Below are 16,066 nucleotides of genomic sequence, written 5' to 3' on the forward strand. Positions count from 1 at the left end.
CCCCACTCTCTGGGCACTCTGATTGGCTGCCTGAGGAGTAAATCACCTAGTTTCTCTCTGATTGGTTTATAGGGTGGTCCTAGGACCACCCACTTTGCAAAACAAAAGTGAGCATGTGTATTGGTTCCTGCCGTCTTAATATTAATATTTTTTAAAAATCTGGGGCTTTTCATTTGTTCTTCGAGGTTGGTGCTACCGTCGCCCACCTCACAACTCTTAAAGCAGCTACAGGCTGCAAGCAAGAACAGGAGGGAACAACAGAGGGAGGCAGTAGGCACACAAAATGGAGGCAGAGACAACATGACTGACTGAGTAATGTAAGGTGAGCACCGCCCACTTTGCCCATAGATAAGATCTGGCCCTGGGTGGAATCGTAGCTATTTCATCCTTAGAATACAAAGGTTCTTCCTATCTGGGTAAAAATAACACATTTCACCGCTTTCAGGGGACATTGGAAGAATGCTTAATGAAAATGATGAGGATATGACCTTACCCCATAATTAAACTGAGAAGATTGGGAGGGGAAAACGTTAGAAAAGGCATGAGAGACTTCTGCACTTACTGTCTACAGAAATGTATGGGAGAGATCTGGAGAAGGGTGTGAGAAGAGAAGCAGAATGGAGATGACTATACATGGCAGATGCATTTCCCACATCAACCCTGACATTTCACTCCCACTCCTAGGTCCTTTGGGGTTGTCCTTTGGGAGCTGTTAACGGGAGAGATCCCTTACAAGGATGTGGACTCCTCAGCCATAATCTGGGGTGTGGGCAGCAACAGCCTTCACCTGCCTGTGCCTACCAGCTGCCCTGATGGTTTCAAGATCCTGCTAAGACAGTGCTGGTGAGTCCCTTGCTACCAACCCTCTCTCTGCGTTTATGGTGAAAACCTGGAAACTTAGATGATTCTTCCACCCAGCTCACTGGACATTCAAGGCTTTAGGGATCATTCAGACAGTGGCCCCAGGGCCCCACTCACGTGGAAGCCACTAAAAGACCGGTTTGTGTGCTGCCTCTGCATGTGGATGTGGGGTAATGCTCGCAAGCACTTTTCACCATGTATCATTCCAGTTTCCACACAGCTGCCTGATGCCACCAGAGAGTGTGGCATGGTGTGGACATAATCCATGCAATTGGAAAACGTTCTACACACACATGACTGGGAGGTAAAGGAAGATCTCCCTCATTGTTTGTTTATTGTCTCAAGTATGCAGAAATCAAAATTACATTTCTGGAGACATTTTTCACACTATGCCTGTTCTGATGTGTGCCACCCCAAATTGTGTATATGGTTTGTGTGACAAAAGCCCTAACATTACCAGGGCAATGACCTCTTTTCCAGTAGCTGCAGCAAAATGTAGGCCAAAATGGTCAAGCAGAGCTGAAACAAACAGTAGCTAAAGCCAGTATCATAACTCTTTGCTATCATTTCTGGTCTTTGATGCCATTTGGTCGTATTTTGCACATTTTTTTCAAATCATGTTGTGTTAGGCTTTTTGTGCAGTTTTGTTTTCTGCTGCAGCCTTTGTCTAGATGGGAACAATGTGTAGGGTGGGGTGCCTGAAACCTTTTTTGCTACTGCCACCTCCACGTAGAGTGCTGCCACACAGGTGCATTTTTCTCAGCCCTAACATGTTAATATTTTATCTTGAGTTCAAGCTCAAACTCCTCATAAAAGGGGTGGTGTGTGGGTGTTGCCAACCTGCGTCTCCCAGGTAACATGTATTTGAAAAAGTGCATGATGTAACATCATCACATCAGCACTGCCCTGCCCTGCCCAGCTTTGTTTCATTGGCTGCTAGTGGTGGGAGGCAGAGAAATGCTAATACAGTGATGTCATATCACACTTATTTTCAACTTTATGTTACCAAGGAGACACATCTCTCTGTAACATGTAAGTTGGGCTTCAGTTGTGACCCACTGAAATCAAGATTGGTATATTTGCTGTGCATAAGATCAAGGTTTTATTTCACTGTCCCCTCATCACTTCCTCTTTGGGGAACATCAGAGATTGATTCTAGGATTGGGGTGCTAGGTAGCCTAAAGCTGTGTCCAGTTAAATGTCTTTGCAATGATGTAAGGACAGGGTGAATAGATCTGGCTTACACCAAGGCCTGGTCTACATGTGCACCAGGATGAGGTATTAGAATGCTGAGGTGAAAAACTGGACTGTACCACTTGAGATGGCAGGTGGGGGACTGCTTCCTTGTTTTTAAAAGGCACCCTGCAAGTAAAATCTAGCACATGGTGGGGGAAAGGGTCTAACCTTGCCCATTTTCTGCTGTGCTGGTTCTCTGTTTATAGGGAAAGGTGTATTTCTGTAGAGGAACATTCAGAATTGTAATCCCCCAGCTACTGCCTGAAATGGGATGAACCATTCTACCACATCAGGATATCATTATCTATCTGTCTATATAATTCTCTAAGGCATACCCGTGTGTAATCCCATGCGTGGTGGCTCTTGCGAGAGTTCACGAGCAGCTGCCAGGAGAGGGAGAGGAATGCTGGAAGCGGCAGCTGGCTGACCGAGAGAAAGCGGGGACGGCGGCAGAACCGGCTGAAGGGATGGGGGTGGGGGGAGAATGAAGTGGCTGGAGAGATGGGGGGAGAATGGCTAAAGGGATGGAAATGAAATGAAGACAGGGCAGGGAGCCGGATCGGTTGCTGGGGCGGGGCAGGGAGAACTAGGGGTGCAGATGCTCTGCATATCTGGTCAGCTGGTTGTTATATTATTACCAGGAAACTGAGCCTTCTCCATAGTGACCCCCAGATCTTTGGAATGCCCCTTTAGAGGTGCTTCATCAGCCTCACTCCTAGATGAGTTTTTAAAATAACCTGAAAGCTCTCCTTTTTAGAGAACTGTTTTAAAATGGTTTTCAATCAAGTTTCAGATTTTGATCAATTTTAGTCCTAATTCTGTCTGCCATTTTATCTTGGTACCTGTTTGTTTGTTTGTTTCAATTGTCATTTATCGATGTTTTATTGTAAGCCACCCCGAGCAGCAGGGGCAGAATAGAGATATTTAAAATAAATATAAATATAAATATAAATAAACTATTAATTCTACCACCTTATTTCCAATTCATTGTGCTACATGTTTTAAGATGAGGACTGAGGTTCTGACTGATCACTGAAACCCTGTGGCTCAAAGACCCCTTGGGGGGCCTGCACTCCCATGTCCCTCAATGGGGCTGGGGAGGAGAGCAGCACTAATGAGCTGAAGAGGAGAAGACCTCAACAGATGCTTAGAATTTTTTTATGATGATGAAATGCTGTATCCCAAGGCGTTTGGGGTAAAAATCTTTCTTCAGGGTCAACTCAGCTTATTTGCTTCTGTAAAAAGATAGCCCTGCTAACAATTCAAAGAGATATATTTTCAAGTGGCAATTCTCTAATATTAGGCAAGGGGAGAGCAATTGTCCGTATTCAACCCATCAGAACCTCTGTACCAGTGACTGTTGCTGGTGTCCACCTTTTGTTCATTTTTAGCTTGTGAGCCCCTTTGAGAAAGGGAACAATTTTCTCATATCTTTTACTGTGTAAACCGTTTTGAGAACTTTCTTGTTGAAAAACTGGAATATAATTAATAATAACAATAACTTTGACCTCAGCTGTGTTCTAGCACTGCTTTTTCATGTCTGCCAATAGAAACGGCTTGAATTAACGTACCATAATGTTACTTAGTAGCTGAAAAATAATACAAATCTCATGAGTATATGTCATCACTATGCTATTAAGGCGAATATTTTTGGAGCACTATATCTATCTATCTATCTATCTATCTGTCTTCCTGAATGCCATCAGATAAAACAGTCCTCAACATGAGACAGAGGGTCTCTAGGCCCTTTTCCTAATCCTGCTTGATAACACCAACACTATTAGTTTATCTTCCTTCATCAGGAACAGCAAACCCAGGAATCGTCCATCCTTCCGTCAGATCCTGCTGCACCTTGACATTGCATCCGCCGATGTGCTGTCTACTCCTCAAGAGACCTACTTCAAATCCCAGGTGAGCTTTCTTGAGGTTACACATCCTCTCAACACTTCAACAGGTATATGACTTCCTGTTCCCCTTCTGCCCATTATGCTGCTACTCCTCAATCTTCTCTAAAGCACACTTTCCAGGACAGAGTCCAGTTTTTACTTGTAGGATGCGGTGTTCTGGATTGTATTTGTTGATCCACTGAGGGTTAGGGGTGTGCACAAACCCAAAAATGCGGTTCTGTTCGAATTAAAACTGAACCGTGTTCCCTGAATTCAGCCAGTCCAATCCGTTCAATCAAACTGGTCTGGGCAGCAATACTTGGGGAATCTGATGACCATTCTTCTTTACAAGTAAAGGGGTGGAGGAGTGGCAGGAAAGAATTGTATAAGGCTCTTACCCAGCTCACCACTGCTCCCCGCTCCCTTCCACTAGTCGCCCCCATCCCCAGTTGGCTGGGGATGGAGGCAGCAAGCAGCGGCGAGCTAGGTAAGAGCTTTGTACAACCTTTCTTGCCGCTCACTTGCCACTGGCCCACTCATCATTAGATGTAGAACCAGTTCTCATTGAACTGGGCTTGGTCCACTTCGATCACAGTCTGAACCAGCCCCAGTTCGATTCTCAACTGCTGCCGAACCAGCCCAGTTTGATGCAAACCAGTTCTACATCAAATGGTTCATGTACACCCCTACTGCGGGTTAGCCCTGCTTGGGGGCAAAATCTGGACTAAGTGGCCATTTGATCCCATCCAGTTGGTCTCTGTGGCCGCATACAGATGCTACCTTTTCAGAGATGACTGGTGTTTCCACAGGAGCCCTGCCAGATGGCAATTTTACTTCGGAAGGGGGCAGGTGTGCATTCACATATCGTCCAAATTTATGCTGAAGTCCCTGCGAGCGATCGGGGAGCACTCCATACACGATTCGGCTTTTTCATTGCGCATTGGAGCTTATCCCGATTTATGTCCAGGGTAAAAAATGCCACTTTTTGCTTCAGGTTTTGGGGCAAATTTGAAATATCCAATATGCCCCATAACTCACAGTATTTCATCCCTCTTAAGCTGGCAGTAAACCTTGCTATCTAGGAAAGGCCCTGGAAACAAACTGGCTCTTACTTGGAATGAAAAACTCACATGTCAGAATGCTCTGTTGCTTAACAAATACCTTTCTTCAGTGTGTACTTTGATCAGATATTAAGAGAGTGTGAGAGAGACTCAAATGCAATTTAAACCTCGTGTGAAAACACTCATACATCATGGTCTGAAGCTTCTTTACTCAGAAACAAGTCCTGCTTTTTCAGTGGGACTTTCCTATGCTTAGGATTGCAGCATTAAAGATGGCATGGTAGAGTTGCTATTGCCATGGTGTGCCTGTTCATTTTTTAGCCTACTTTCCTTAAGGAAAGTAAACTTAGGAGATAACCCGGCATTGTGTTTGTGCGTGTGTCCCCCTATCAACTTTGCAATGCCTGGACTAATATAGACCCAATTGGGTACAGTTGTAAGGACACACAGGGAATCCTCAATGGCACAGTTTGTGATGATGTCATCCATACCATTCCAAGATACTGGACACGTAAACATTTGAGGCACGAGTGGGCTAACTTGTGAACTGCCTAACCGATTTGAACCAAATTTGCTACAGCTGTGGGGACACATAGGAATGGCTCAAGGACGTTGTTTGTAAAGTTGTCATCTACCCTGATTCAAGATGGCGGATGCATGAACATTTATTTATTTATTTATTCATTCATTCAACACATTTCTATACTGCCCAAAACTCGTATCTCTGGGCGGCTTACAATAAAACTGCATTTGAGGTGCAAGTGGGCTAATTTGTGGACTGCCTAACCGATCTGGACCAAATTTGGTACAGTTGTAGTGAGTGACACAAAGTGACATCTCAACTGCATAATTTGTGATGATATAATCTATCCCAATTCAAGATGGCGGATGTATGAACATTTGAGGTGCAAGTGGGCTAAACTGTGAAACTAACTGAACCTAACCTCATTGAACCAAATTTGCTACAGCTGTATGGATACATGGGGACACCTCAGTGGCATAGTTTGTAATGATGTCATCTACTCCAAATCAAGATGGAAAATGCGTAAATGGCAGACAATAAAACAAGTGGGCTAACTTATGGACCGTCTAACTGATTTGAACTAAATTTGGTACAGTTGCAGTAAGTGACACATAGGGACACCTCAACAGTGTTGTTTGTGATGTCATCCACACCAATCAAGATGGCAGACACATCACGTTTGAGGCGCAAGTGGGCTAACTTGTGGACTGCCTAACCTATTTGAACCAAATTTGGTACAGTTGTAGTGAGTGACACATAGGGACACCTCAGCAGCGTAGTGTGTGATGATGTCATCCACCCCGATTTAAGATGGCAGACAATTGAACGTTTGTGGGAACTGATTTGGATCAAATTTGTTGTAGGGACACATAAGGACACCTCAAAGGCATAGTTTGTGATGATGTCATCCACACCATAGTTTGTGATGATGGCAGATGCATGAACATTTGAGGTGCAAGTTGGCTAACTTGTGAACTGCCTTACTGATTTGGACCAAATTTAATCTAGTTGTGATAGTGAAAGGAAAGTAAGCAGATTAGTTGTTACCAGAACTTCTTGTTGTGTCCTGGTCAAGCTGGTTTTGTAGCTTTTCATAGTGCTTCAAGCTTCACCCTAAAAGCAACAAAAGTAGCCCCCAAAAGCATGGCCTGCAGTGTTGCAATAGATGATAGTACACCTTGTTGTGATTTTACACATGTAGTAGCATACATAAGATGTACTAAAATACAACTAGTATTGTAATGCCAAACTGTTTTTAAATATGCTTACATTATTATTTTTTAAATCCATGAAACTGAGGCTCTCTCCTACAGCATTTGTATAGCATTATCAAACTACTAACACAGGATCAGGGGTGATGCCAGGTCAGCGGTAAGGAGGAGCGTGCTGTTGTTACACCACAGACAGAATCATCGGCATGCAGTCCATGAAATCTACAGTTTCACTTTATTTCTCTTGTTGTGTCTACTGGCTGCACAATTCCTGGTCTTATCTTACAATAATTTTATGGGGTGGGGTTGAAGTGGGTGCAGCGGTCAGTCGATGAGTTGTTCCTGATCTCGGATAGTCAGATTTTGCTCATTATATTGCTAAGTTTTGTGTACAATTTTTCTTATAGAATGCAGATACAAAGCCAAAGTGGAGTTGTTGACTGTTAACAGTGGGGTTCAGTTGTGTAGGTTCAGGGTCTAGGGGGAAAGCTTATGGTCCTGTGTACTTTCCCACAGGCTGAGTGGCGGGAGGAGGTGAAGCTGCATTTTGAAAAGATCAAATCAGAGGGGACATGTCTGCACCGCTTGGAGGAGGAACTGATCCACAGGCGACGAGAAGAACTCAGGTAAAGTGGGTATGGGAGCATCAGTTGTGCTGTTCAGAAAATTCTGTCTCTGTTAGTGATAGACACTGAGGTACAGGGTTGCATGTATTCTATGCATCCCCCATAACTTCATATCCTAAAAATGTCAGCATTCATTTTCCCCCCACAAGCAAGTTTCTAGCTTTCATGGCTGTAAAAAACGGTGTTTAAAACTTCTCGGTATCACCTCCCTTTGTTTCCACCAGTGTCTCCTTGCTTTAAATGAAAACTAATTATTTGGAAACTACAGTTGTGGATGGTTGATAAATTCCACAAAACAAAGTGTGCAAAATGTACTAAGTGGAATCATTTATTCTGCTGGCATAATTTGTATTGACTGGTTGCAGAATTTGGAAGAAGAAGTGATACCCTTGTGCATTTGTGTGCAAATTATTATTTATCTGAAATATTTCTCTCTCTCTTTTCTGGAACTCATGAGGGACATTCAAAAAATGTAAAAATAGAATAATCATTAAAGCCACAAAAATAGCATAAAACAGACAGCAGAACAAAAATAAAACAGCAACATCTAATTGCTGCCTTCTCGGCTTCTTCTCACAGTCCTTCATATCCTGTCACATCCATGCTGTTTAAAATGGCAACTAAATGAAGGAGAATAAAATCCAGATAAAGCGATACAGAAATAAATGTTTCTGCAATGTTAGGAATATAGGAAGGTGCCATATGTTGAGTCAGACCATTGGTCCATCTAGCTCAGTATTGTCTACACAGACAGGCAGCGGCTTCTTCAAGGTTGCAGGCAGGAATCTCTCTCAGCCCTATCTTGGAGAAGCCAGGGAGGGAACTTGAAACCTTCTGCTCTTCCCAGAGCGGCTTCATCCCCTGAGGGGAATATCTTGCAGTGCTCACACATCAAGTCTCCCATTCATATGTAACCAGGGTAGACCCTGCTTAGCTAAGGGGACAGGTCATGCTTGCTACCACAAGACCGGTTCTCCTCTAAGTGTTAGTATGGTGGGGGAAACCTCCCCTGCTCCCCAACCAATAGCGTAAATCCATGACAAAAATCAGATTGTATGTGTGTGGTGGGTGGCAGCTTTTCCTAAATATTCCTTACAACAACTTTGTAAGGTAAGCCAAGATTATTATCCCCATGTTATACACAGGAGTGGGATGGCTGAAATGGAAGAATAGTGATTTCTCTAAGGCCACCCAATGAATTAATGGCCAAGTTGAACCCAGGACTTCAGTGTATGCCTCATGCTCTTAACTTTAGCATAGTGATTAAGGCAATAATCTTACCTGGAAAGTAAGATGGCAGCCATGCTTCCATCTTTTCACATCCATTTGGTGAAAAGATAGTGATATTATTGAAGCTTGTAATCACCTAGCTTGAAATTCAAACCTGTTTAGCTCATAATGCTCAACTGCATTACAAAATTACCATGTCCCAAAGAGTTCTTAGGTTCAGATTAAAACCAAACCTGAATGCCCACGCTTCCCTCTCTCTGTGGAGTTTGGAATGTTGCAACATCAGCATCCCAGGTGCGAGGGATCCTGGGATATGTAATTTTCCAAGAACACCCAAGTCCTTAGTCTGAATGTCAGGCCCGCCGGAAGCTTTATTCCTTAGGGATTCTTGCACTTAGAATGCTGCTGCTCAGCATGCCGTTGTACGCAGAATGGCATGATCAGAGCATGCTAGGGTATGAATTTCAGAATTGGGCTTGGGGGAAATCAAGCCCTCTTCTTTTCTTTTTTCTTTCTTTTTTTTGGCGGGGGGGTGGGGGAGCTTAGTTTGTCTACCGCAATTCTGAATGAAACTAGCAGGAGTTTACCCATCACAATTGTTGCAGAGAAATTACTTCTCCTTTATAAGTAATTGTACAGGAAACAACTTTAACAGAGAAACAAGAGTTTGATATTTATTAGTAACTAAAACATAGGTAAGAAAACTACAAACAGACTAACAGTCTTTTATGCAGAGAGAGGGAGAACCTCTCAGTTTGAATTCAGGACAGCAAGTGAGGAGGAAACAAACACAGTGACTCCACCCCCAAGCCAGGACATAGACACATTCAAACATAGACAGGAATGCCCCACACAAAGAACTGAGACAATGTCCATGGCAAAATCCCAACAACTATAGATAGTGGCTGACATGACGAGCAGCCCTCTGTCAATTTTAGGGACCTTGCGGGGCTGCTGCACAGCTTGAAAGGCAGCCCCAATGGTGTAGTTTGACGAGGCAGCTGCAAAATTATTTAATACCGCTTCTGGGCAGCTGGGCAGTGCTCTTTTTATTGCCCATCATGTCAGCCATTGGACTTTAGGCCTGTCCAGATAGGGAGATTCACAGCTTCTTTCCTCCCTTCAGGCACGCTTTGGACATCCGGGAGCACTATGAACGCAAACTGGAGCGAGCCAACAATCTCTACATGGAGCTCAACTCTCTGATGTTGCAGCTGGAGCTTAAAGAGAAGGAGCTGCTCCGGTGAGAGGATCGATACTGCACAGGTTACATAGGAAGCTGCCTTATACTGAGTCAGACCATTGATCCATCTAGCTCTGTATTGTCTACACTGACTGGCAGCAGCTCTCCAAGGTTTCAGACAAGAGCCTTTCCCAGCCCTACCTGGAGATGCTGCCAGGGATTGAACCTGGGACCTTCTGCATGCAACTCAGATGCTCTGCCACTGAGTTACAGCCCCTATCCCCTCAGCAGTCTTTTGCCAGGGATGCTTCAGTTAGCAACTGATTTTTAATAAGGGTCCATATTTTCCACTGAAGAAGGGCTGAGGCAACATTGGCTCTGCCTCCTGATTTGCTCCTGTGTGAGGAGATTTAGCTCTCTTCACGGTGTGAATAGCAACAGAGGCTTTGGCAGAGCCCTTCTCACATTATGGCCCCCAGGTAGGACTGGCCTGAAATGGCCTCCCTTTCACAGGCCCATTCAAGGATGGCCGAAGAGTGTGGGATCATTTTAGGGAGTTTGGGCAGGAGAGCAGAATATTTGGGGGTGAACCATACCATCTGTGGCAATTATCCTGACTGACAGCCACCTCCCCCACCCCAGAAGCTCCCCTTCTGAGCAGAATCATGTCATGATATAGCAGAGGGGGATACTGGGGAGAAAAAATGGCGGCCACCAGCTGGCCACCACTGAGAGGCATCTGCTGGTGCTGCTTTCACTGCAAAACACAGGCCATGGCAAAGGGGGATGGTTTTGTTAATCTGACTTGGAGTAGCGAATATCCTTTCCAACTCCCATCAGGCTCATCCATCAGACTTGGGTATTATTTTTATTGTATGCTGTTTAATAAATGGGGATTGTGTTCTTATTTTATGTTTATTTTATTTAAAATATGTATATCCTGCCTTTCCATTCCAAAGGAACCACCCCAATATCCTGGCAATGAGTATTCTCTCTCCCCAGCCTCACATGTTTTCAATGTCTTTCCCTTCCCCACCCTTAGGCGGGAGCAGGCTCTGGAGAAGAAGTACCCAGGGCTCTTTAAGCACCATCCATCACGCAGTCTCTTGCATGGCAATACAGTAGAAAAGCTTATCAAGAAGAGGAATGTGCCTCAGAAGTTATCTCCACACAGCAAGAGGTGGGTAGAAACGGCCTGTGTGTGGAGCAGAAGGGAAAGCTGAACGTGGCCATCGCAGGCAGTAGCAAGGAATGGTTGTCTGGACTAGTGCATTGTCAGGGATTTGCATGTATGCTATGCTTTCATATCCTGATATGAAACCAGGTGCAGGATATGAAACTGGGTGCAGAATTGATTTTCCTGAGAATCTCCGCTTTCTCTCTTTGTTTTTAAATAGAGACAGTTTCTGGCACACAGGGCTGCAAAGCTGTGTTTGAAAGTCTTTGGGCAATGCTTGGTGAAATCCTAGACGCCACAGGGGTGGCTAAGTAAGATTTCAAGTAGTCAGATAAGGCACACTCCAGAACTCCTGGCTCCTCTCCATGTCTAGCAAAACCAGAATAAATTATTCAAAACAGTAAAACACATACAATAAATTAGATAAAATATGCAAAATTATGCACATGTGCTTTTGTTGCATAATTGTACAAGATGCAGAATTTGGCACGTCACGGTGCAACATTTAGATTGGGTGTGTGTGTGCGTATGTGTGTCACATACATACATCCACACAAATTAGCTCAGTATACAGATACTACCAGACATCATTTCCCAACAAATCTCTCATTCTTCTAAACTCTCAATTGTGGAACTTCCAAATTAGGATCTAGTTTGGGTGATATTATTCTAACCTAAATGAGCCCCTGGTGGCGTAGTGGTAAAACTGCTACCCTGTAACCAGAAGGTTGCAAGTTCGATCCTGACCAGGGGCTCAAGGTTGACTCAGCCTTCCATCCTTCCGAGGTCGGTAAAATGAGTACCCAGAATGTTGGAGGGCAATATGCTAAATCATTGTAAACCGCTTAGAGAGCTTCCAGCTATAGAGCGGTATATAAATGTAAGTGCTATTGCTATTGCTATTGCTAAATAAAGTTGATTGTATTCCGTGCATCAAGCAGTTTTGCATATCTGCAAATGCAGCTATTGAATCTGGTGGAGAATCTAGCAATCTGAGCTCAACTTCTTCATTTTCATTTTCATTTTTATTTTTGGCTTACCAAAAAAAAATCACAATTCTGGCCATTATGATTGGAGATATAAGCACAGAAATGAGTGCACAGTTGTAGAGAATTAAAGCCCTTGTCTCAGAGCAGGCCTACATGAGAGAAAGAAATGCAAAATCATCCCTGCTGAGCTGCCTGGCTAGACTTCTCCTAAAACTATTCTGTATTATCAGTAGGTTCAAAATGCTGCCACCAAGCAACCTAAAACTTGCAGAGAACCAGACCAGTGGATTGGATGCTGTAATCCAAGGTCCCTCTGTAACTGGGTATTGGGCAAATAAAAAAATAAAAAAACTCTTGACATGTAAGCTTACACAGGATAAGAAAAACTGATAGTTGCTGAGCACATGAGGACGCTTTTGCACCTGAGAAATCCTTCTACCCCGCCCCCCCTTTCCTGAGTTAAAAACCCACTCTGAGAGGCTTGTAAAAAGTAAAAAACAGAAAAAGAAAACTTTATTCAAAAGGCTACAAAATCGGTTGTCTCAAGCTTCAGTAATAGGTTGCATTTAAGAACGCTTAAATGGTCACAGTCTTTTTCAGTTACTACAGACTGGTTCTGTCTGAGGCTGTCTCAGCTTTTAGAAACAGTTAAAAATACTTAGCAAGTTACAAAAATAGGTTGTCTTTATGCATTCTTAAATATTTACAGAGGCTTTTGCAATGCCCTAGGTGTATTGAGCATAGGCTAGTGTTTCTTTTTTCAATTACATTGCAGGTAAACAATACTAGAACAGTATCAGGCATATACAAAGCACACACACACACAAACAGAGAGAACAATATAACATCCCTAATGCCCAGTCTGACTAAACAAACTGTTCCCTCCTGAAGCCATAAGCCCTGGCTCCTTGCCTTGAACTCACCAAACTCCTTATGAGAATTCAGGCTTCCTGCCCTCCTGTCTTTCAAGGATCTGCAGAGTTATCCCATGAGAGAAACCTCCATGCTGGCTTCATCCATGACGGAGCAAAACTCCATTGCCCCTCACTAAGCCTTTCCTCATGCACTTCTCCCCAACAAAGACCACCCTTCTTGTTCCCAGAATTCCCAGCAACAACTCGCTAGGTCCCACCCACCCAGTCCGGTGGACTGATTGGGCAATCTCTGTAGGTCACCATCCTGTCAGTCAAGACAAGGGTTCACTTCTAGTTAACTCTTTAGAGGGAGGGGATCCTGGTCACAGTGTTCATAGAATCTCAAAATTCAGAGAAAATCTGGGCAGATTGTCCCGTGGCCAGAGAAGAAGGCATTAACGCTCTGTCTCCCTTCTTGTGCTTTCACCATTGTGCAAATAAGCAGATATTCCCAGATATGTTTATTTGGCTCAACTTGTTCATGTTACAGAACATTGTTGCAAAAATCGGAGAAATGGAGCTGGGGGTGCAAGACTCATAGGAACATAGGAAACTGCCATAAACGGAGTCAGACCATTTGTCTATCTAGCTCAGTATTGTCTTCACAGACTGGCAGCGGCTTCTCCAAGGTTTCAGGCAGGAATCTCTCTCAGCCCTCTCTTGGAGAAGCTGCCAGGGAGGGAACTTGGAACCTTCTGCTCTTCCCAGAGCAGTTCCATCCCCTGAGGGGAATATCTTACAGTGCTCACACTTCTTGTCTCCCTTTCATATGCAACCAGGGCAGACCCTGCTTAGCTAAGGGTACAAGTCATGTTTGCTACCACAAGACCAGCTCTCACTCAACTAGCAACATCCTTGAGCCTGACCATCCTGCAAATCTGGTTCAAAGCAAAGAGGCGAGACATGTAGCATGAACCCAGGGCTGCAAGTCAGCAGTTCCAATTAGCTCTTGACTGGACAGCAGGGTGGGCTGCACATAGCAAGCTGTTGGCTGGTTAGCATGCTCCTTCTTGAGATACTAGGTTTCCTTCCATGTGCAAGAAGCTTTTTAGATACAGAAGCATTCAAAGTGGTGGTGCCTCATCTGCAGTAAATAGTCCTGTCAAATAAAAGCTGTAGCAGGGCCAGCCCTTCCATGAGGCAAAGTGAGACAATTGCTTGTGTGCCACACAGTTTATTTCCCAACTCTCTGTATCTGGTAATCATCACAAAGTGTTACCCAGCTTTCCTTCTCTCCAATAGGCCTGACATTCTGAAGACTGAGGTGATCATGGACCCCACTCTGCCCCAACTCGCCATCCCCGTGTGCCAGAAAGGCCCCCCATCCCCTGGGCGCAGCCGTCGTGCCAAGTCCCGCTACCGCAAAGTTAGCACCCGAGGCAGTTGTGGGGAGCTGGCAGACCCAGGAGGAGCCAAGCGCCTGGAGCCCTGTGCAGCCCTGCGAGGGCTTCAGCATGACCTACTGCTGCGCAAAATGTCCTCCTCCAGCCCAGACCTCATCTCCACGACTCTGGGAGCCGAGGGCCGCAAGGGGACATCTGGGCCCGAATCCCCGCCCACGGAACAGCCCCGCAGTGAGACCCCCAGTGAAGACACTGCCTCTGTGCCCTGTTCCAGCAGCCCCGAGTCTCCCTCTTCCCGCCAGGGTGCTGTGGGGCCACCGGAAAAGGCAAGGCTGCAACCGGGAGAGGAAGCTGAGCGGGAACAGGGCAGGGGCAGCCGGGCAGGGTCCACACAACCATCCCAGCACCTCACACCAGCAGCCATGTTGTATCGGGCAGCCGTGACCCGGAGCCAGGTAAGCCGGGAAGTGGGAGGGCCATGTCTTCCTTCTGGGAGCAAATAGGGTAGATGGGGCTGCAGTTCAGTGGTAGGGTACCAGCTTTGAATGCAGAAAGACCCCGGTTCAATCCCTGGCATCTCTCTGTAGGGCTGGGAAAGAACCCTGCCGGGAACCCCAGAGAAGCCACTGCCAGTCAGTGTAGAGAATACTGCGTTCGGTGGCCCAATGGTCTGTCTCAGTGTAAGGCAGTGTCCTATGTTCTTAAGGGTTCCTTAGAGAAACACCATCAACCTCTTCCTCTGAGTAGAATCAGAAGATCACATATTTCCATTTTTGCTGGGCTGTACCATTTAAAACTGCAGGTGTGGGTCAAGAAGGCTAGGCTAGACCCTAACCGTCGGAAGCTGTGCATTCCCCTTTCCATTGCTCAGCTTGGTCCTTCCGCCAGCTGAGTTCTGATCTGTTCAGCCCGTCCTCCTTTTCAAAGAGGCACCTCCACCCTTGTTTCTTTCCATCCGCTTACTCATGATCATGCTATTTTGTCTTATCTCCAGGCATTTTCCCCCTCTGGCTGACGTCCAGCCTAAGGGAACACGGGTGCTACAGGATAAGTGATGGTGCTGCCAATGAGCTCCCAACTAAAGCGGCACTGGCAATTGTACGGGGTTTGTGGGTTTTTTTGATGATTTCCCCTTCCTCCAGAAGCACCCTGTGCCACACAAAAATGTGTCCAAGTGCTGAGCAAGGAAGGAACGTTGTCAAAATGCCTTACCCTCTGGTTCAATCACAGCTGCTGAGTTAGTCAAAGCCATGGGGAGCACCACCACTTTTCATGTCGCACCACCACTTCCCTAGTACAGACGTTGGAAGTTTTCTTTCCCCACCACCTCTTTAGTTGTTTGTCTTGTAATTTAGATTGTGAGGTGGCGGGCCCTGCGTGTTTTAATTCTATTAAATTAAATTTTAAATAGGAATATTAAAATTCCTATTCTAGGAATTTACGGAGTAATAAGCTGACATCCACACTAACAAAGCATGGGTGCTACATGAGATGCACCAGTGCTGCTCCTGCGTTCCACAGATTTGCTGCACAAATGCAGAATTTGGCAATGTTGAGTTTTGATGGGACACGCGAGATTCAGTTTTCATTTCAAAGCCAAATCAAATTGCTAGTCCTTGTGGTTGCAAAGAGAAGATCAACATGTTGGTACTTTGGGGAAAACTCTCCAGGTCCAAATGGGGTCAGAATAGGATTGCCAACTGACTGAAGCTATTCCTGGAGATTTCTCTCTCTCCGTTTTTTTCACAACATCAAGCCATTAAAATCTCTGTGGTTGCTTTCAGTAGTAACCTGGAGATTGATGCTGATCCCTGAAGATTGCATTT

The 16,066-nt window shown here is 45.0% G+C and overlaps 1 protein-coding gene across 2 annotated transcripts in view; it reads left to right on the plus strand.

Moving 5' to 3' along the window:
- The window catches only part of MAP3K12 (mitogen-activated protein kinase kinase kinase 12), a 152,275-nt gene that overhangs the window by 120,951 nt on the left and 15,258 nt on the right, over positions 1-16,066 (plus strand). For both annotated transcript variants that reach the window (XM_053297519.1, XM_053297520.1), the window contains exons 6-11: positions 685-843; positions 3,900-4,008; positions 7,295-7,404; positions 9,761-9,877; positions 10,860-10,997; positions 14,140-14,695. In XM_053297519.1, coding sequence (XP_053153494.1) covers positions 685-843; positions 3,900-4,008; positions 7,295-7,404; positions 9,761-9,877; positions 10,860-10,997; positions 14,140-14,695 — 1,189 coding nt within the window. The remainder of the gene's footprint in view (positions 1-684; positions 844-3,899; positions 4,009-7,294; positions 7,405-9,760; positions 9,878-10,859; positions 10,998-14,139; positions 14,696-16,066) is intronic.

This window comes from Hemicordylus capensis, chromosome 2 (genome assembly GCF_027244095.1).
Source record: "Hemicordylus capensis ecotype Gifberg chromosome 2, rHemCap1.1.pri, whole genome shotgun sequence".
In the NCBI taxonomy this organism is placed as follows: domain Eukaryota; kingdom Metazoa; phylum Chordata; class Lepidosauria; order Squamata; family Cordylidae; genus Hemicordylus; species Hemicordylus capensis.